Raw genomic sequence first — 22999 nt, forward strand, 5'->3', positions numbered from 1 at the left:
ATAAAGCAGGACAAAAGTTTATTACACATAGAGATCTCAGCCCATTACCCAAGCTATGAATGAAGACCAGAAGGCAAGGGGTGGCTTTTGGTTTTGCAACTGAAGTTGCAGCTCAGGCCACTCTAGCAGCTTGCTGTCAGTCATCTCCTTCCCACAACACAAGTTTCAAACCTTGCCTTGTGTTGTCTGAGACTTATGGATTGCCATTTCAGTGCACTAAGCCAGCAGAAAACTAACATCAGAAAAATGTGGACGTTTTATTGCTATGTTGGTGTCCTAAATTAGTGCAGTGGAGTTTTGCGAGTTGCAGACACAGCCCAAAGGAGGACCTGGAAGAGGGGAGCAGGAGCAGATGGGTCTGTAGCTCAGCCTGCCCTGCAGTCAGACCACAGATCCTCATGCTCCCAAAAATGTATTTTCTTGGCCTGCAGAGCACAGCTTCATTCACGCAGTATGGCAGAACCAGAAATTACATGTGAAGTTTAAAATGCTTCTTAAAAGGGATTTTACTGCATCATAACAACAAGAAGAACTCTTCTGTTTATTTTCATACTCACATATTTCAAGAAGACCTAAACGACTGTGGAGAACACGGTTAAGTATAATATTCAGAAAGAATGAATTATTTTTTTTAAAGATTTTATGTATGATTTTCTATTCCCTGGCCAGCTACAGAAGACACAAATGAAAAAAACAGCATTACAGTGCTTTGGCATCTCAAATAGTTTTATACACTTAGAGGCTTCAAGAAAACCTGCACTAAGTTATGAAAAAAAAGCAAGAAAAGGTAGTTGTATATTCATTTTAGAGCTTGAAAGCCTTAAAAGGGTCTTGGCTAAGGTAAAAGTACAACCTAGAAGAAGTTATGCATGCCATTTAGAACAACCACCTTCAGTCTTGCCATTCTGTAGCACCTTATGTATACATATAAAGAAGGAAAGACACATAGGAACAGATTCAAAGCATAGTAACAAAATAATAACATATCTGCAAACCCAAAGTCTAGGCCTGGAAAAAATCTGAATTTAGATCAGCACATGGCATGAGTTATTAGGAGCATAAATGCAGCTTAATTGTCCTTCTCCCAATCAGGCTATTTGAACTTCAGAAGTTGTGTGATTGCAGCTTCTCTCTGTTTTACCTTCCCTAAATGTATATGAAACACAAGAAGAGAAATGAAAGAGTCAATTAGCCTCTTGCCCTGTACCATGTAAACAAGGACTCCTGTTTACCCCAGGGCCTAAGTGAAACCAGTTTCCTGAAACCAGGAGAGGTTGACAGGCACAATATGAAAAATAAAGCTTTTTTAAAAAAATAGATTTGTTTTATCACTTTTACAAATATGCTTGATTAAACCATGCTGCTCTTGCATCTTTCACAAGAAAAGTGTGTCCTTCTCTTAGCATTTTTTCAAGTATAAGCCATACACACAGATTTTAATCTAAATCTCTGCAAGATTTTGTATTAACTTTTATAACTGACAACTTTAAAAGTTATGGATGAGGAATACATAACATCCCAATTATTAACTAACACAATGCACTTACTGCACATCTCCATTCACACATTTGGCTTTCCATGTATCATTTTGTTAAAATTTATAATTTTGTTCTTTAGCTAACACAGACCCAATATTTTCAGGATTACACAGTGGTATAGAATAGAACAGCCAGCCATGTGCAAGAGAAAGACTGTTCTGGCAACTGGCCAATGAAAGCAGAAGTCCCACAAATTTGAAGGACCACTGAAAAGCTTAGTAACTATAGAAAAACACATTCAAAGCTCGCTTTTCCTTAAGGATGATTACTGTAACAATCAAAAAGACAAAACCATAGCTGAGTTTGGTGTAACTGTGAAACAGACTGGGGAAATATTTGTGCATGTGGCTGTCACAATTCTGTGAATTTTCAGTGAAAAGATAGTTGAGGATAGAAAAATTATCTGGCAAAACCAGAAAAAAATGTTAGAATGACACTGAGAATCTATTGTTCTTTGTTAAACAATAATGTGCTAAAATTACACAAGTAAAAAATATTGATGTAAATTTGGTTTTTTTTTTTTTTAAAGTACATAGTTCAGCCATTCAATGAGCTATCAAATACACTGTAGCATCCTCAAAGGAGACAGTGAAAGAATCAGCTACTAGCAGTGTTTTAGGAGTAAAATACTCGTCCAGAATATGAAGAAGAAACATTAAAAGATCCTTTCAGCCTCGGTGAGGTGACTACCCTATAGCGTAGAAGTAGCTAGACTGTGTTTTGGGACTGATCATTCCAAAGTTCCTAGACAAGTCCATGTTTCAAAGTCATGAAAACAATGACTCCTAATCCCAGTGATGCTGGGAAGCCCTGTGGTCCCGAATGTGACCTTTCAGTGGGGCTCAAGGAGATGACAGAACCTCTGTGGAAGCTGTGAGGTCTTGCAGCACAGAGCGTGCTCACAGTGTCAAATTCTGGGATGTCAGAAGTCATCTTGAAGTGATGGTGAGTGTCCTGTCAGTGCTGAGAAGCTGCCAGGGCAGACTGCAGCCTTGTCTCTCTAAGCGATGCTGATGGGAACTGTGATGATTCAGTTTTTCTAGGTGCCTGCCCTTGGGATTGCACTGCCCAATTAATGGTGTCCAGTTTCACATGAGCTGCCCCAGGGTATGAAAGACAGGAGGCCAACAAAAGATAAGAAACACCCATACCTTTCTGAAGAGGAACCTTCTGGAAGGGGCACACCTTCTGGAAGTCCAGTGGGGTAATCTAGTGCACCAGAAATGGCAGTAGGCTGCTAAGTTTGGACAGCACAGGGCTGCTCTCCTCAGAACCAACAAAACAGGGATCAACAGGCACCTCAAAACTGGAAATTAGCTCCTTTCTTATCCAACACACATCTTGTGTGTAGAATGGGGGAAGTCTTTAAAACATTTTTTAGAGTCCAATGTAAATCAGAGAGTATCACTGGTAGGCAGAGAACAAGGTTCTGAAGACCAACCAAAGAAAAGGAAGTGGAAACTTGAGAAACAGAGAAGACAGGAAAGAACCTCACTGTGTATCTCCTGGTCTCTGTCCTATTCAAAATAATTTTATATAATGAAAAAGAAAATTAATTTTAATACTGCCCTTTAAACAACACTTGAAAAACAGCCCCCTGTTAATTTGCAACAGCAAATCAAATCTTATTTTGGGAGTGCAAGATACAGTTAAATTACCTGAGTGCAACTAGACAATAAATTGTCTGAACAACTTAGACAATTTATTCATGCCATTTGAATTTTTCTGTGTAGAGTTTCCCTTATTCCTAAATAAGATAAACACGTTTTTCCCCCCAAAGGCTTATTTCAGGAGTTAACATGGACTTTGCAACTGCTTTAGCATTTTCAGATGGAAATTGCTATATCTTGTCAAGTATCATAATGAGAACTGGGGGCCACAGCATAAATTGAAATTATAGAAGGCTGCACAATTAAAAAAAAAAAAAAGTCTATTCCTAGAATGTGGAGACAAGTCATTGTAACCCATTTTTAACAGCAAACTCCTCTTGTTCATTAAAAGTGTAGGTGTGTATTTCCAAGCCCCAGCAGACTGTCACCAACCTCAGCTGAGGTGCTGGGAAGTTTGGTAATGAAATACTTCCTCTAGGCTGTCCTAACTCTTACCTCAAATCAAAATACATAGTTAAGACATAAACTAGAAAAATGGGCAGTGCATGAATTCCAAAGAGGAATGAGAGCTTTTTTTTGTGTGTGTGCATTCCTACAGTTAATATTTTTAAAAGGTTTTTTCTAAGACTTGTAGGATTTCCTTGGGAATAGAGCACCTGAAGGGTAGATTCTGTCCTTTACTATGCATGCTCCAGACCAGCCATATCAGTATACAGAATGGGAATGAAAGTTTAACGAAAATCTGAGACTGTTGGTCATAAGGAGTTAAATTTTCCATCTTTACCAAGCAGGAATTTCATTATGATGGTCTGCTGATTGATGTACAATTGCTTCCAAACTGGCCTGGCACTGGGAACAGGGGGTAAAGCAACTCTGAAGGGCTGAGGGTTTAATTCCATGCATCAGACTACAACTTGACAGCTCTTAAAAAGTATTCCTACCTTGAAAATACATTATATTTTCATTAAATCATTAATCTGCTAAGAAACTTACAGAGCATATCAGAGTCTACAGAAAATTAAATATACTTATTTATAAAATAAAAATGGCCCATACACTAGGCAAGTCAAACAAAACACAAGTGATGCATGCACACTGCAGCCATGGGAGTGTACTCTACAAAATATTAGACATAACTTGGTACACTACTTACATATTAATACCACTTTGAGAGTTAGTAAAATGAAAGTAGAATAGAGATCTATTAAAAGACAGTGCATCTCCCATGTATGGGAATAAAGTTTTTATGCTATTTGTAGCACTGACATGAAAACCATTTAGCTGCCCAAAGCAATTTGTGTCCCTCTAAAAGTATTTTCATTAGAAGCCTACAAGTTCTCTTTCAGGAACAGGCATCTAAAGATGAACTTCTTACACTTAGCTGCATTTAAGTTGCACTGAGATTGTATTTGCCCATCAAACAGAACAAGAAATTCAGTATCTGTATCAATACAGACAATGAGGATGCATCCATGCATGTCATGAAGCAACGTGGAGCAGCCTGTGTCCCCAAAATAAGGGCAGAAAATGTATAGAGGGAGGTCTTGTCAGCCATGGTGTGTCCTGCAGGGCAGCCTCACAGGGATGTCATTCCAAGGGCTGTGCCTGACCTCAGAGCATTGCTTTAGTCCACAGGCTTCTTCTGCCTGGGCCAAGTGCACTCTGACACCCTCTGCAGCCCAGCACCAAACACCTTTTCCCTTCTCCAACAGTTTACTTGCATTTCTGCATAAGTGCTGGTTTCTTTTGGCTCCAAACACCTCACCTGCAGGGTTTCATTTTTCTGTTTGACACCTTGCTGTTGATTTTCCCTTACTGCACAAAAGAACTTGCTCCAGTGCCTCTTTCACAACTGCTTCTTTGTAGTAAATGAAAGCCTTAATAATTGTATTTTGATTGTAAAGTTGATTAGTTTTGACTTTGTTTAATTTGAGGCCTTTGCTGACATCTTTGGGGCTGAGAATTAGAGAGCACACTGTACCACTATATTTTGGACATAGGGACTTTGCCAATTTATTTCTTGCCTCATTTGTCACAAAATCTATGAAACTGCAGTCCAAAGCCAGCTCCATATTTTTAAAGGCAAGGCAAAAATGTATTTGTTTTTCTTCTAAATTAACATCTCCTGGCTAAATTAACCTAGTTTTTCAAACTCAAAACCAGAGCCCTCACGAACAATGAGACTCTAGTAAGCAAGATAAATCCAAAGATCAGCTCAGCACAACAGAACAGATTGCTTCTCTCCAATTACAGCACTGAAGTGGCAAGAAATGCATACTCAAGGTACAGACAAATAAAATAAAAAATGAGGATGTACAAAGGATCTGTATGAAAACATGCTAGAAAAGAGAAACACATGAAGAACTGTGTATCTCACATGCACAACATTTCCCATGAAACAATTGTGTCTCCAACTGTTAAGACATCAAAAAAAATCTACAAACCCAGTATCTTCAGATTTTGATTCCTGATGTCACTGAAGTTCTGTGGCCATGGGTGAACAAGTCACTTCATCTTTTGCTTTTCAGTTTACTCCTTTGAGGAACAATCATGGCATGTCTCCGTTTTTATTTAAAAAAATTACTTTGAAATGTAAAATCATTTAGTGAAAATAACTAAACTGAATAATACTGTAATTTATAGTTGCATTGTTAATATTTTTGATGAAAGTGTGGCTAGATGAGATAAAGGCTTTTTCCAAATATAAGAAGATATCCCTGGCATTCTTTATAACCTAGTGAGTCCTAACCCTTTCAGGTTTCCTGCCTAATGAGGGCTTGAAAGACAGCAAAAATTTTGCAGCTACCTGGAACCAACAAATTGAATTATTTCCATTCCTTCCAACAAATAAAGAAGTTCGCTTTGCATGGAGAATACTCAATATGAACTACCTACAAATGTGAAGTTTCTCTTTAGAAATTGAACCTGCAAGCCAAAGATAATATTAACAGACAGAACTGAGCCTACATCACATGAGGAACAAGCTCAGGCACATAATGCGTTTTTACAGGACACATTTTTCATTCTTACAGACATTCAGTAAGGAGAGTGTATGACTTGTGCTGAAGAATCACAAAAACTGCAAGATAATACAGTCTGCATCTTCACCTAAAGTACCCTCAAAGCACATTCAGTTGTATTTAAGCTATTTGTGATATGCTGATGTAAAAACCTTCCTAGAACCCCTCTTCACTTTACTGAGATCTGCTCGAATTCTCATCTTGTTCCCCAAATCACCTGAACACCCAACCAGGGCATGTTGGCAATACACACCCTTTGGCTTTGGCTTGTCAGCCACTTCATTATGGACAATCTGAACAGCAGCAGGCTTGAGAGAGACCTCCAAAGACATCACATCACAGAGGTTTCCATTTCAACAGTTAACTACTGTTTATTCTTTTCCAGCTACCTACTTATTCACTTCATAGAGGTTTAATAAGGAATACAATCCCTACTTGATGAGACAATTCTACAAGACAACGACACAAATTCTCCTGAAACCAAAACTGCTATATTACCAAAACTATGACTTGGAATATGGAGACATCTGGTTGATTTGTCATGATTTTGTCTCAACAAGTTAATTTCTCTGCTATTCAACACTTGAGTATTTTCTGAACATTTACATCTATCTTTGACCATTTACTCCAATCATTTTCTGATGAAATCCCCCCCTGCTCAAAGCAACTTGCAGTTATCATCTTTTCACGACAATCTCAGTGGACTAAAATCTTTATTCATGAAATTAAACTAAATGATCAAACTAGTTGATTGTATAGCAAATACAAACTACATAATTTAGTTTAGCCTCACATGAAAAGCTTGATTCCTAGATTACATAGTGGAAATACACTAATGTGACCCTGTAGTTTTCAAGTCAACATGGATTTTAAAGCTGTAGAATGCCAGCAGACTGAAAAGGAGCTACAGGTGTAGAGAAAGCTACAGCCATATCTATTTAGTGCTTGAGGCAGGCCTGAAAAAGGGAGTTAGGCAACACCAAATATGACATTGTGTCAAATTATTTTTCAGAATGCCCTATGTGCCTATATGCACTAGCTCCTAGTACAGGAAGAGTTCTCTTCATCCTGCCATCTGCAGAAAACTATTATAACACTACTGAACTGGGGAGAACTGACTTAATAGCAGTGGCAGCATCACACCTCAAAGAAAGACACTTTCATAGTGATTACTGTCACCTTTTAGGATTTCTAAATGAACAGTTCTGGTCAATTTTCATGTTTTAGACTGCAGTTACATGGAACCACTTTCACTGCACACAAGGTATTGTCAGACAAACCCAAACCAAGAATTCTCAAATCCTATCACTGTGGAGCTTTCTTAGAAATTCCACAGACCTGCAGATGATGCTTTTTATTTTGCCTAAAAGAAATCAAAAGTATTGTTTGGGAAAGGAAGAAAACAAAACACACATCATGGATATTCCTATACAGTATAAAGACAAAGATTGTATGTACTGCCAACAACTTAACTCAGTTCTCCAATTTTTCTTACTCAATTCCTACTTGTTGTCCTCTAGGATTGCAGGGAAGCAATTACTTGCTTCAGAGGTTATTTCTGTAATTAAAGCAAATTGACCTCACTTTTTTTAAAAAAAGGAATTTCTGTTCCACTTCAGAAAACAGACTGGAATTAGACTTTGCCTTACCTACACCCTGCAAAGCTCCAGTGTTATTTTAAACCCAATAAAAGAGTGACTTGCACATGCACAGTGACCATGGAAGCACATCCACCCTTGGAGAGTTCCCTCCTTGTGTTTTGAGCTATGCTGACGGTGTCCGGATGGGATTTACAATTGCTCAAAGCTGCTATTGTTCACACTACATTAAATCTACAATATATGCAATGAGATACCATAATATTTTCACTTGGAACTTCTATTAACCCGCAGCTTGACTGTATTTAATGAAATATGTAGTGCTCACAGAGTTGATTTATATGCATTACTATTTACAATTCACATTTATAAAAGAGGAAAAAGCACCCTAAGGAACTCATGGTTCTTTTGACTTTAACAGAGAGTAAAAAGTGCTTGATTTAGTTTAGCTCAGTAACACCCCTGGAAGCCCCAGAATCTTATACTGGATTAGGGTTGGAGACAGGAATCACTGATGCAGCTGAAACAGCCAGCATAGGAAATCTACTTTTGCTATCAACCCTGAGTCAAAACACTCCTGCATATTTTAAAACAAAAATCACAGTCATATTTATGCTTCTTCTGTATAGAATTACACACAAACAATGTCTTTGCATGCAGAAAACTTGGAAATGTACTCTTGTTAAGTGTTGTTCTAGAACTAAGTGATGTGGAGGATTCATACTTCCAAGGGAAAATTACACAGATAAACTTTTACTTGTGACAGAACTCCTGAGTGTATTTAATTATTACAAAATAAAGGGCACAGAATTAGTTAGCAGAAGGCAGTATGTTGGTGCCCCTAGAGCTATCTTACAAACAATCTGTTCTATATATTAGTCAACATAAAACCATCACTCTCCCTATTCCTCTACCAATTTAACATTCGGTTATCTAGAAAAAAAATAATTCTTTTTCTCTTAGATAACCTGATCTGCATACAGGTTATGATAAAAACAGACTTTTACCAAAGCAATGCCCTCTGGGCAGTAAAGAACATGAAATTTTCTTGTGCTGCACCTGTTCCCAAGGATGGTTTGCAATCATGACTAGCAAAACTGATAAAAGACAAGAAGGGTATTCATCCTCTAGAGTCAGGATTGTGTAAGCCTAAAAAAGCCATACATTTTAGTACTCTGTGTATGTATATGTCAAGATCTCTATTGATGAGATCTTTCAGAGCAGTTTCTGTAGGAATGTTGCAATATCTTAATAGAAAATGAAAGCATGACAAAACCTCTACATTTTTAACACTGTGCCTTTATTCTGAATTTTTCACATTGTCATTTGAAAGAGGTTTCGTTTTCTTTCACCATCTTGAAAACTATGACACTGAAGGGATCACTTACACTAAACCCAGTCCCTGAAGAAATATATCCAGAAAAAAAATCTCCCATGGCAAGGCATAGGAACAAGAGCATAGTGTAGCTAAATTCTCCAAAAATTAATGATTGGACCTCTTTTCCCAACTCCTCCCTACAAGATCAACAGTCTTAGAAATTACTGAGTGGAGCAAAATGCTTTAACACCACCTGGTGTAGTTTTCAGCAGTTGGTTTTGCTTCCAGGCCTGTCAAGGCTCATTAAGATAGTACAATACTTTCTGTCTGCAAGATTGTTCTCAGGGACCACAGAATTCAAGATAAAATGAGATACAGGAGGTTTTATCACAAGACAGAACACGACTGTGACGTATCATGCCAAGGTTTTAGTATCTGAAAAGCTACAGAAGGAAAAGATTTCCAAGGCAGGTGAAGAGTAACAACAAACCAGTTAGAAAAGGTAAATATAACTTCTGAATACTTAAAGAAACAGAGTAGACCACAACAATCTAATCCTGTGTGTACTCATATGGAGCATTTTATCTACACAGGCTTTGCTAAAGGTTCATGTCTTTACTTTGCAATTTTATCACTTGGTAACACTTTGAGATTCAAGATTCACTTATGTGAAACATTTGATTGACCAGTTTAGTAGTGCTGCCCAAAAAAGGGTTTCTCTCTTCTGCTTGCTTCCATGGTTCAGGCCAGCTAGTGTGAGTTGCACTGGGAACAGGAAACAGTGTGGCAGGCTGTCTCTAGTGCTGCCAGAACTCTGGTCTCAGAATCACAGAATCACAGGGCTGGAAGAGACCTTCAAGATCATCGAGTCCAACCTGTTCCCTGACACCTCAACTGAACCCTGGCACCCAGTGCCACCTCCAGTCCTTTGTTAAACACACCCAGGGATGGTGACTCCACCACCTCCCAGGCAGGCCATTCCAGTCTCAGAGTGCTCAGAAGGCTCATGGACAACACAGGAGGAGAGGAAGGATAAAAGGACTCATTCCTTAATTGCCAAGAGAAAAAAAAGCGTGCAGGATATTATGTTTTCTCTCAAGTTTTCACCTGAATTTAAAAAAAATAGCAGCAATAGACACCAAATTTGCAGGTAACCAAGATCTTTCAATAAACTTGAGCCTCAAAGGACACACAATAGATCTGCATGACGTATTTCAGCTTTCCCATTGGATTCTGTACCATCCACTTGGAGATTAACAGCAGTTCCAAGGTCAGTCTACTTTGAATTATTTAAACATGACGCCTGTATTGTTTAGTAGTTATAAATGGATTATTTTTCATATTTCAGACTCTTTCAACTGAAGTAGTTACAATTTAATGGGGTGACAATATAGAATTAAAATAAACACATTTATGATCAAATATTTTATGCTTGAAAAGGACAAAACAAAATTGAAAAGGACAGAACAACGGCAACAGGATGCCAGCATGTTAATTTTACCTGTGTGCCCTGAAAATTAAAATTAAAAAGAAACTTCCAAAGCTAACAGAAGGAAAAAAAGCACTGACAAGGATGCACTTGTTCAGCTTTGCCCCAGACAGTGAATCCTACAGACACAGAGTGCCCCCTGTGGGACTGCAGCTTATTTAAGTGCACACGAAGCAATCACAGGACAAGTTCAGGTACCACTGCTGTCATCAGGTGGTATCTGACACACCAATGACCCCAAGCCTGTAAGCCCAGCTCAGTGTGATGTGGCCTAGAAAGCCACACCTTGCTGATGTGACAGTCACGTGCTGCTGCTTTGTGGCACTGGCAACAAACCCAAAGGGATCTCAAACTACAGAGACATCTGTTCATCTGCTCTGGAGGATGTTGTTATTCCATATACACAAACCATAACTCCTTTTAAGACCAGGAAATTCCTTAATTTCCAAGAAGACAGGTGTGGATGAGCCAACAGGTTATTGCTGGGTGGACATGGATATTTTCTTTTTTTTTAGTTATGTTCACCATGGGTGTACACAACCTGAAGTATTTTTGTTTGGTTAAACTGTTTGCAGGGCTTGAAATTACCTCACACCTCATTGTGGATCAACTGATTTTACTTTTCTGGCAAATAAACTGTGTCAATGAATCAGTTTCTTTTGGATTACTTTCAACTTCAGCTTCATACTCATACCTCCAGACAATGCTGCTTTATTGCTGGGAAGATGAACTTTTCACAAGATAAACAACCTCATCTTCCAACTGACTTCATTTTTAGTTGTGAGTGGTCATGTGAATGCCTTTGTATTTTTTCTTATCTGAGAGCCAGAAAATGAAGATGTGGACTTCTTCATCTACCAAGTATTTCTAAGTGATACCATGCAGGAAAACTGTAGCAGAGATAGGGGTGAACAGTCTTCCTGCATAGCCCTGCCTAGGCTGGCATCTCATTTTTATGAGTGACCCTCTGAAGCTCTCAGAAGCCTTTCAGCTCTGAGATGAATAAAGGAAAGCACACAACAAACAGCCTCATTGAGCTACACAGACCTGGCTCATTTCTGATCACTGCCTCCATCTGTATCAAAGAAACACTATCTGTGGGATGAATTTATGACATTAAAAACTACTGTGATAAATACTCAAAAGTATTGCTTTTGTACATTACTACTCATGTACAGTCAGACAAGAAATCAAAATATGCTTTCTGACAGCTTGATTTTGAAACATAAATTATTTTCTGTGCTAACAATTCATCTGCAAGATCTTTGATTATTTTTCAAGAAACAAGAGGATAGTAAATTATTCTCAGAGAAGTAATAATCCTTCTGTGTTGTGAGCCAGCAGGATGAAAGATTCAACTCTGAAGGGCCAACTATGTTATGTAAGTCTGCATACCTTGAATTATAGGGCTAGCAGCAATTGCAATTAGCAGGAGAAGGCATAATTCAGGAAAGGGCTATTGGCTCATTCTCCAGGTCTGAAAGAACACCTTGAGAAATGCCCCAACTGGGACTTTTCAACCCTGAAGCACATGACTAGGAAGACCCTTCTGGTCCTTCTGACCATAACAAAGGGCCTGTCTAGTAAAAAAAAAAAAAAAAACCCAAAACAAACATGCAGACACAGTGTCTGTTCCCCTTCCCTGTGAGTGCAGTGTCCACTGCTGCAGATTTGGCAACTGCAAGAGCTCGGCCTCAGATTAGACTGTTTGTGCTTGGTTATTTTCACACACTGCCAAAATTTGCTGACAACACCAGGGGAAAAAAAAAAAGAAAGTAAAACTGGTGATTTTCAACAGTTTATAACTCAGCTCAGCCTAAGCAGGTTTTTATGGGACAAAGAACAGAGATTTCTCTGTAGACAGCACTTTATTCCTGCCTAATTTAAAAGATTTGCTGTGAATGATGGAAACATTAGAACTTCTTAAAGAAAACATAACAAAACAAAAATCCTAGCAGTTCACCAGTATTTCTCTACAGTAGATCAGGTTTGGTGATATAAATAGAGACCATTATCTGCCTCTCTCATAATTATTCGCAATAAAGTTTTTTTAAAGAAAATGAAAATATTAAGACTTAAAGGAAGAGAGCTTCAAAATACATAGTATTTCTTCAAGGAGTAAAATTTCTTGCTTGGAATATTTCACACTTGAGCTATTCTAGTGCCACACTATTCCCTAAGGAGTGTGAAATGATCTTCTCAGGGTTACAGAGTCAGTAGTAAACACAAGTTCTACTCTAAAAACCAGTATTTTAAACATGTATTTTCACTAGCATTATATCTAACAACTCCCTATTAAAACCCAGAGGTAATTTTCTGGAGTCCCCTTGTTGCTTTAACACTCTCTTTCACTCCATATCTGGAATCTCCTAAAGCAGCATTTCCTAAGCTATTTTTCTTGTCTGCTCCCCAGCCCCATTAGCTGACTGCAGGGCCTAGGTTGTTAAATCTACACCCCTAACAAATCTCAAATTTAATCAGTGCTGCTTTTGAGCACCTCAAACTTCTCCCACTGAAGCATGCCCTAGGGCATAGGAAACAATATTGCTTCAGCATCCCTTGGAACACTACCTGTACAACAACTACTTTTCCTCCATAAGAACTCCAAAAGCAGCTAATTGCTTCACAAAACTGACCACTCATTCAATTACTGACATTTTTCAGTTGAAATAGTAGCAAATACTTTAACAACATGAGAAACTTTTTGCAAAACTAGAAAACAAATGAGTGCTTTTCATAAAAGACACAGGCTGGGAAAGCAGGGCAACAAAGAATATACTTTCTGTATATAAAATAAGATAGTAATTGACTGGGAGTCCTCAGTAGAGACTTGTTTGCAACAGAGCCTCATGGTGAGGGTGAGTTTTTGAAGTTTGGATGCCTTTGGCAGCTTTACAGAACTTTAAGACAGACCAGCTATGACTAAAACATGCTCAGCTAGTTAACTAGACAAATGTAATGCTTTTTCCATCTTTCTCTCCATGTGCTGACAGCATTACCATTCTCTCCAGTGTTCTTCTTCCTTCTGAGGTACAATGGATCTACCAGTTCATGCAGTACCTGATACCACATTTCAGTGCAAAAACCTTCCAACAATAACTTACACAGGTAAGAGAGGTCATCATTCAGAAGTGAGTAGTTATATTAAAGGATCTGCACAATTCCAAATACATTTCAGGATATACACTACACTGAGTGTAGATTTTAATGAGAAGGTTTGGCAGAGCAGTTTGGCAGAAGAAAGTACTCTCAAGTGATTGGAAATGGGATACATCTCCAGTTGCTTTGGATTCCCACATCACCTAAAGAGCTATTCTTCCCATCCCCCCATACAGCAACTCTCAAGGCAGTCAAATTTATAGCTCAATAAATTTTTTTATTAAAAAGTGTGGCTTTTAAGTACTGCAGTCTTCCAACATCCCTATGCCAGGTCTAGATCAAACTGTTGTAGCTGAATATGAAGCTGGGAAGGGCTTGGCCTACTTTATACAGCAGTTCTAAGTTAAAAGTTTCAAGATCTAAGCCACCTCTTTCCATTTTGTAACAGCTGTTTTTCTATCCTTTCATTAAAAAAAAAGAAAGGAAAGGAAAGAGACCAGTGTAGAATAGTTAAATAAATAAATAATGGCTCACAAAACCACAGTGGAGGAACCACTGCTAGTCCTGCCAATAAAAATGTTCCTTCTCTTCAGGGCTGGCTAAACAACTGAAAGTGCTTCTAATGAACTGCTGGCAGCACTATCCATCATTGCACTAAATGGATTCATGTCTCCCTAAACCAAGGATAACTATTTATCTGTAATGCACAGTCAGAAATTAGGAAGTATTTAAGCCTGGGAAGTCTAATCCCTCTCTTCTCCCCACCTCCTCAAAGCTTGGTTTTATCCAGGCTTCCTTGAGTAAGGATGTTTAGAAAAGTTTGACTGATAGAGAACTTCAAACTGCTGCAGTGCTAATGAATCATCTGAATTGAGTTTGAAAAATGCTTGAGCAGACCAGAAATCTGCAGTGTGACTTTAACATTACAAACACCTGATATTATGTTTATCTTCTCCCTCTTTTTTTTGGTCATTTGCTACACTGCCTTGCACCTTACCTTGAAGCAGTTATAAGCTGCTCAAAGCAAGATTTGGTACATTTATTAGACATAGAACAATTGAGTCCTAATGATTGCTTAGCATCTTTGAAGAAGCTATTGTGCAAATAATAGAAGTCTACTGTAAATAATCAAAAGGAAGAAATGCTTTTGAGCTCTAGAGGAAGTGTGAAAGTGATGTCAGTAATCCCTGGTCAGGTGTCACCTCTGAAGTCTTGACTCATTACAGATAGCTGCTATCTGCAGAGACCTATCCATGCAGGGGCTGTCTTTAGAACAACAAGGATCAGAAAGGAATGCAGAGACATCAATAAAACAAGCCTACAAATAATACAAGAACTTCAAACTTACTTCATTTCCAGGACCTCCTCCAAATGTTTCCTTCTTTCAGCTCGTAGGTTGGTCAAATGGGTTTCCTTCTCAGCCAAAGACTGTTGTGTAGAGGACAATTTTGCTTTCATTGACTCCAGCTCCTGTTTGACCTTCTCCATAGCCATCATCAGCTCCTCTACCTAAAACATTTTTGGAGAAGACAGGAGGAGAAAAAAATTATGCAGTGTGACCAGCTGGAACTTCCTAAGTGTCACATCTGAACTGGAGTACAAATGTTACCAGGGAATGGAAGCTACTCAGCACTTCTGCAGGCTGGAGGCACCATCCTGTGCCGTGGACAGGATGTCTACACTTGACCAAAGCAGCATTGCAGCTTGGGAGTTCACTTGGTTTGGTCAGATAATCATGAAAATACAAACCTTCAACTCTTCTGCATTTCTGTTTCAGAGAATGTACCAGAGGTACAAGAGGATGGCCTGCATATGTTAACACTGGCCCACAAAAATGCAAGGTATTAAAGGAAACCCACTGATAATATACCAAAAGGATAGAACACTTTCACTGTAAATGATGCCTAAAGAGAAACTACATGTGCACTTTAGGAACAAAGGTAACATTTCTGAAGCAGGGAGAGGAATGGGTTCCCATGAAGATGTTAGGCTACTTCCCTCAAAATACCATTTGAACAATGCTTTTAGGCACGTGTTGGGACTTAGCAATGTAGGACATTCAAAGAGTTGCTGATGGCAGAGAAGTACAGCAGAACAATGCTCTTATCTTCAGCAAACTGGAAAGATTCAGAAACAACATGATTATAAATTCTGCCGTATATTTTACACAGGTGAAGAGTAATTTTATTTTGCACTTGGAACAAGTTCTGTCTTAGGTAAAATTTGTCACTAATTAACATTCAAAATCAAAATACATGCTTAAATCTAACTACATAGAGCATTCAAAAACCTCTGGATGTGCTTTAATAATTTTATAATAAAGCTCAATGGTGCACTGTTACTGTTATATTTTCTGAAAAATCTCTTTGCCCAGGATTTTCTCCTGGGAAGCTGAGAAGCCTTAAGAGAAAAATGAAAACAATAATGATTTGAATTGCTTCTTCTGTGTTTTGCTACTTTGGAATGTGTTTAGACATTGTTTACCAACAGGTGATTGATCATTGGTTTCATGTGAATTGTTTTACTTAATGACCAATCACCATCAGGCTGTGTCAGGACTCTGGAGAGAGTCACGAGTTTTTCATCATTATTTTTTAGCTGTCAGTATATTTTTTTATTTTTTAGTATAGTTTAGTATAGTTTTAGTATAGCATTCTTTAATATATTATAGTATCTTAAAAGAATAAATTAGCCTTCTAAGAACATGAAGTCAGATTCATCATTTCCTCCCTTTGTCTGGGTCTCAGAAAATACCACAGCACACACTGCTTTCACTGACTTCCTCCATGCAGGCTTTCTCTTTCCATCACAAACCAAGTGTTCATAAATTATTTTATAATGTGCTTTCAAAAGGAGAAACTCAGATGCTACTGCTGCACAAAATCAAATATTTGTATAAATTTAGTATGCAAACACAGCACTACATTGCCTTTATATCGCTCCATAACAGTCAACTTGTGATCCATCCTGGAGAGAATTATTCAATTTACAGCAAGCTCAATTTCTACTTACATGTTTTTATGAGGAGAGCTGAGTATGCCATTTGCTATATAGGTGCTGTAGGAGGGAAGTATGTAACATGCTTTAATAAATCCTGTACTCCTAAAGTCAGAGCTAATGATTCAGGACAAACATGGATAATAAGACTGGTTTTCATCCTCAATCAGTGACAGAGCAAGAAACATTGCAATTGAGAATTAGGAGATTTATAAAAACCTAGCACAGACACTCTGCAGTGTTTACTGCAGAAAGCCTTTCTACTTCCATTCAAATGCAGCTGCCAAAATGTGGGGTTCTTATGCTAAGATAACTACATAAAAAAAATCAGAATATGCAATTATTATAAACTATTCAAAATGTACAGCCAAGAATTAATCTAGTAATCAACAGACCAAAGGAGAACCTCAGTGACAAGTAGTCCAAACTGGAAAGCATGGATATAATAACCAAACTTCCCCTGTTTTATTAGTGTTTAGTATGCAAAATAAGATCAGAAAATATGTCAATTTTTAAAACAAAGAGGAAACTCCATAAAGTGGAATAGAGAAAATATATCAGAAAAGAATGCAAAGAACTGCAGAAATAATAGTACTAGGATGGAAACTGATTCTTAGAAAAATATTGGAGTAATGAAGGTGCACTTGTGCATCAGCTGCTATAGGATATCAGTCTCTGCTTCCTGTGGGTGGATCAAAAATACCTACATGCACATTTTCCTTTAAACTGAAAAGAGGCACTCCAGCCATAAACCCCTGGGCTTGAACAGAAAACCACCTGGAATCAGCAAGCCCCCAGCCAACTGCAACAGTCAAAAGGGCCCGTGTCAATTTGTCAGCTGCCAAGATAAAACAAGCTCTGAAGCAACATCTTCTCCATAATCAGGTTTGAAATATTTCTGACAGGCTTCCTCCCACTGCCAGCCATCAGGGTCTGTGATGCTGACACTGAAGGATTGGTTTGCCTGGTGTAGATCTGTAGTGTGACAACTCTGAGCTCTTTGGAAGACATGAGGATATTGGAGCCTGATACCTCTCCTAGGGAGAGGTGGCAAGGGCTAACTCTGCAAGAGTATCTCTTACTAGGGCTTACTGCAGGTACTTTATCTTTTTCTCATTGCTCTGTTTGATAATGCTTTTAATTCTAAGGTTATAGTCTGGATTTTTGCAGGCCAACAGAAAATTGATCCAATCATGTATTAGGAACGGCTGGAATGTGAGTAGCTTTTAAACTGTGCCAACAGCTTGGTTTACAGAACTGTCATTACCTTTCAAGCTCCCCAGCAAAGGCCATTTGTCACACAATTAAAAGACAAAGTTCACCAAAACAGTGATGATTGTATTCACAGTAAAGACTTTGTTGTTCAGATTCATCAGGTTGTCGATAGTCCATGGTCTATTACAATTAAACTTCTACAAAACAAAACATTTTATTTGGCAGCTTCTGAATCTTAGTGCAGACCTATCTCAGTAAGCAGTCCTATGAGAAATGATAGAATATTCACTGGAAGCAAACTACTTGCAATGCACATCTAATTTAGCCTATACAAAAACATGCACATCTACCCTTGATTTCTGTCCCCAGAGAGAAGCTAATTACATAATAAAGAAAAAATATTTGCCAAAACCAGAGTTCTTGGCACATTGAGACATTTTCAGACACGCTGTTGACATTTTCAATTTAGCTGTGGGTAAGCTCGTGCCCTGTGAGTTGTAGCTAGAAAGTCTCCACCCATTTCAGAAGATGCAAGGAGTGAACTCTTGTTACTCTTTGCTCCAATGACAGTATATAAAGCAAGATGCATCTTTGACTGTCTAGGACATAGCCACAATTCAGTTCTCTGTAGACAGGCCAGAAAATCTTCATGTATTCTGAGCAGAGAACTTAAATGGAGACTTATTTGTTGATTGTTCTTAGGCCTTAAGTGACCTGCCCAGGTGACAGCTTATCTTTAAGGAAGAACATCAGGCTGAAATAAGTTTCCATTAGAGGAGAGATTTCCTGAGAGATTGAACAAACTATGTGAAAGAAGGCAAAGAATGTCAATTAGATCAGGATGAGATTCACAGCAGCAGAAAAGGGAAATGTCAAGACAGGACAAGTACTTTGCATAGAATTGCATCTCCTTCCTTAGGAAAGGAAGGAAAACACCTGCAGGGGCAGAGGCTCTGTTCTGAAATGGTGACCCACAGAACCCATGTTTATAGGCTATGTGCATACCAACAATGAGGAAAAGGCTAAAGAATGCCCTACATAGACACCACAAAGGAAAATGTTCTAGTCTCAAGTGATAGGATATGAATGCACCTAAATTCACATGGATATGACTGGCATTAAGACCAGCAAATCACTGGTACATTATACAGAAAAATCTTATGTTAGGTAAGGTTTTTTCTCACCTGTAGATTATCAATCTTTACAGAAAAGATTGTATATCTTCTTTTGTTTATCATTTTTTTCACAGAATGCTTTGGGTTGGAAGGGACCTTCAAGCATCACCCTCCTGCCATGCCCTAAACCACATTAGGCCCCTCAAAGCCCCATCCAACACAGCCCTGAACACTTCCAGCGATGGGACATCCACAGCTTCTCAGGGCAGTCTGTTCCAGTGTCTCACCATGCTTATTATACAGAACTTCTTCCCCATCTCCAGTCCAAACTTATTCTCTTTCAGTTTAAAACCATTAACTCTTGTCTTGTAACTAAAGACCTTGGAGAAGAGTCTCTCTTTCTTTGAAGTCCCATTTTTATACCTCAAGGTTGCAATGAAGTCTCTCCAGAGCCTTCCCCAGACTGAACAATTCAAATTTCCAGGGTTTCCACACAGGAGAGGTGCTCCAGCCCTCTGAGCATCTTGGCTTCCTCTGGACCTGCTCCAGCAGGTTTGTGTCCTCCCTGTGCTGGGGGCCCAGAGCTGGATGCTCCAAGGTGGGGTTTCTCCAGAGCTAAAGAGAGGGGAGAATCCCCTCCCTCAACCTTACCAGTCTGTAATTAAAATTCTCAAAAGGGTACCTGACTGTTACAATAAGATCCCTACTTCTAAGCTGGAGATACAGTATTTTAGGTCAAATACAGGAAACACAGTTCAATGTTTAATTACATACCTGGAATCAGAGTTGTTTTTATGCTTCTGATTCAGAATCAGATTTTATGCCTCTGATTTATGATTCTGATGGAAAGAAATTCTAGCTCTTGCAATATACATACAGACCCAGCAGGCCATGGGACAGCTGTTTCTATTCATTATTGTGTCTCAAAAGTTCCAGGCAGAATACAAAATGATGGCATTTCAGAGCACACAAGTACAAATACCAACACAAGTCATTTTCCATGATCTGTGCATAAATCAATCACTAGAGAACTTTCCAAAACCATCTCAGCAGGCTAACAAGTATATTTTAAATTATTTATTTTCTAAACATAGACCTGTTTTGTATAAGCAAGAAATTAGCATTGCAAGACAAAATGAAGTAAGAATATGTAGTTTTACCCAAAATTAATTAGGCAAGTAAAACAAAAAGTCTTGCACTTAAAAGTCAGTAGAAAGAATATCAGAAGGACTGAAAAAGTAATTAACATTTCTCAAAGTGTCACTCTCAGATGACAGTCTCCTATTTATCTACAGCTCTTGAGTTTTTAAGGTATTTTTTATCTCACTATGTACATTGCTGAAATGATAAAGAGCCTGCAAATTTCTGCATTATCTTTTACTCAGTTGCACTGATTAGACTGCAGAGAAGGAAAAGAAAGAGACATGAAAAGAAAGACAAAGACAAGAGATCTGGCTCCGTGTAAACTTGTTTGGGTCCCAGCAAAAATTCCTAGAACAGATGTTAAGACATGGAAAAAGCACAGGCCAGACTTGGGACTTAGGCATGTAATTTAACTGCCTCCAGTAACATATTACAGGGAGAAAGGACTGAGTCTGACATAACCTGGATTGCCAGCAGGACCAGATGGTTTGCTTAAATCACAAGCTAATAAACCTTTACACAAAATAAAAGGGAAATGAGTTATGGTTTCATCATAGCCCCATTTTCGTTAAAGCAGTAGGGTGGCTTTGAGGTACTCCTAAAGATTATATCCAAGACACTTAACTAAACTCTTGGTTAATCTGAATCAAGGGAACAAACTTCAAATTCTATAGATACTGGGAAAACTGTTAGGTAAAGCTTCTTTAGAGCTAAAAGTATCACAGGAAAAGGAGAGAAATCAGTAAACAATAACAAGAAAACTCTTCCTGTCTCTCAGTAAAACTATACTGTAATGTCTGATTTGTAAGGTAAGGACAGCCCTCAACCACAGAACAGCAGAAAGCTCTGCCCCACTGACAGCAGAAGGGTGTAAAGCAGGATGGCTCTGTCCCACCACTCAGGCTGGAGCTCTGGCTTCAATCCACGCCCCTCTTATTCAGCACCAGTGCACAGGATGCAGTAATTAAGATGTTTCTATCACTTCTACCTGCATCTCAAAGGGGGTGCCAGACTTGCAGCAACCTTTTGCCAAAGTCAGCTGTGTACAGCATTAGAGGACTGTGGCAGACTGGACATGGAGAAGGAGTTCTGTTTGCAGTGAAGAGCGGAGTGAGCATTGGAGCTGTGAAAATGGCTGGTGGATTATCAGCTCTCCAGAGAAAGGCAGGGCCTATTGATCATCTATAATATACAGCAGTAATTCTAGGGATGAACTTTGTCTTTCTTTACATTACTGTGTGGCTTTCTTAAGTCTTTGTGCCTTTGTTTCTTTGGTTGTTTGGATTTTGTACATTCAGCATTCCTGATAAGATAGAGTGTCTTGGTTGCTTAACAGAACTGGTGCCACTGTTCCATTCTTACCTTATTAAATGGGAAAAAGGAGAGGAGCAGATAAAGAGAACAAAAGCCCATGGTCTGAAAATCTGCAGGATACTGCAGATGAATGCAATTTTTCTTATCATTGTGAAACTGAGATATTTAGACAGCTGATGTCTCTTATTTCCATGAGCTGGTCTCCCAACAAAAACTTCATTATAAAAAGAGCATCTGATAATAAAAAGGAGTTAATGCTCTGTATTGCTCCTTGCTATCTCCACTGATGGCTCTAGGCAAGGAAGAGCACTAATGAGATTTACCAGACATCAGACATTTCCATGTTCCTCCTGCAGAAGCCACACAAACATCAACAAAGAACTCTCTGTCAAGGGTTTTGTTACTTGAGTGTTCATCAAGTTTTTTTCACTCATACTCTCAGAGCACTGAGTTTTTGTATGAAGAATCAGGATTCACAGATGTTTGGAAAAGAGAAAACTCCTAAGCCTTCAGGACTCACTAAGTCACAGCTGTGTCCTGTTAAGATGTTTGGAGGTAGCTTTGACAGTTGTATCTCCTAAATGTGGGCTGTAACCTACACAAATAAGCAACAGCTTACTGCTGGGACAAGAGCTCTTGAGAAGGAAACAATAATTGCCTCTGCTCAACACAAACAAAATATTTGAGTCAGGCCTTGAATAAAAGTAAGTGAAAACTGAATTCTGATTTCTACTCAGGAAAAGAAATCTGTTTTAGTCACTGGTATCTGAAGAGTGTATCAAGTCACAATTCTATTTCCACATTTTCCTGAAGCAAAACCATTATCCAACAAAATATTTTCATGTTTTTTAATCCACATACCAAAGGAAGCTGTCCTATTCTACTTTACATGGATCTATAGTCTCAGGAAACTGTCCTGTGTTCATCTTCCAGGACTAGCAATTCCTAACCCTTGGGAATACAGCAGCAATCACTAGGAGCAAGAATCTACCTTGAAAAAACTTGGATTTTGATCACCTCTTAAAAATCTGCACAGAGGCAGAGGCCCTAGAATGCAGCACATGAAGCACATCCTGAGCAGTGCTGCACATGTTGTGCTCATTTGGCACAATTTATCACATCCAAACAAAATTCTCTAAATCTATGATTAAATCATGATACTTCAGCCACAACTCTAAACACGGCCATCTTCAAAATAAATTGCCCTTTCTTAGGTTACATCTACTGCTGCTAAGGTAGAAGTGAGACTAATTGCCCAAGGATTTCAGCAGGTTTTTACCAGCTTTCTGCAGGCCATGCTGATTTCCATTTTGCTGCATTTTAGACAGTTTCAGGTTAACTAGAATATGTCATTATAGCAGACAGTTTAGACCTAACTGAATAATATTCCAAGTAAATATTTAATGCTGTGCTGCACAGCATTAAAGACTGTCAATTTACAGAGCACAGATTGATTTTCCAAAGAGAAAAACTCTGGTATGATGTATTAACTCACCACAAGCAGTGAAAAACTGCTTATGCTGATTCCATATACAACTTTAAC

General features: G+C 38.5%; 1 protein-coding gene across 5 annotated transcripts in view; it reads right to left on the minus strand.

Moving 5' to 3' along the window:
• The window catches only part of ERC1 (ELKS/RAB6-interacting/CAST family member 1), a 267709-nt gene that overhangs the window by 85198 nt on the left and 159512 nt on the right, over positions 1–22999 (minus strand). For all 5 annotated transcript variants that reach the window (XM_066549637.1, XM_066549639.1, XM_066549641.1 and 2 more), the window contains one exon: positions 15021–15181. In XM_066549637.1, coding sequence (XP_066405734.1) covers positions 15021–15181 — 161 coding nt within the window. The remainder of the gene's footprint in view (positions 1–15020; positions 15182–22999) is intronic.

Source organism: Molothrus aeneus, chromosome 5 (genome assembly GCF_037042795.1).
Source record: "Molothrus aeneus isolate 106 chromosome 5, BPBGC_Maene_1.0, whole genome shotgun sequence".
Classification (NCBI taxonomy): Eukaryota; Metazoa; Chordata; class Aves; order Passeriformes; family Icteridae; genus Molothrus; species Molothrus aeneus.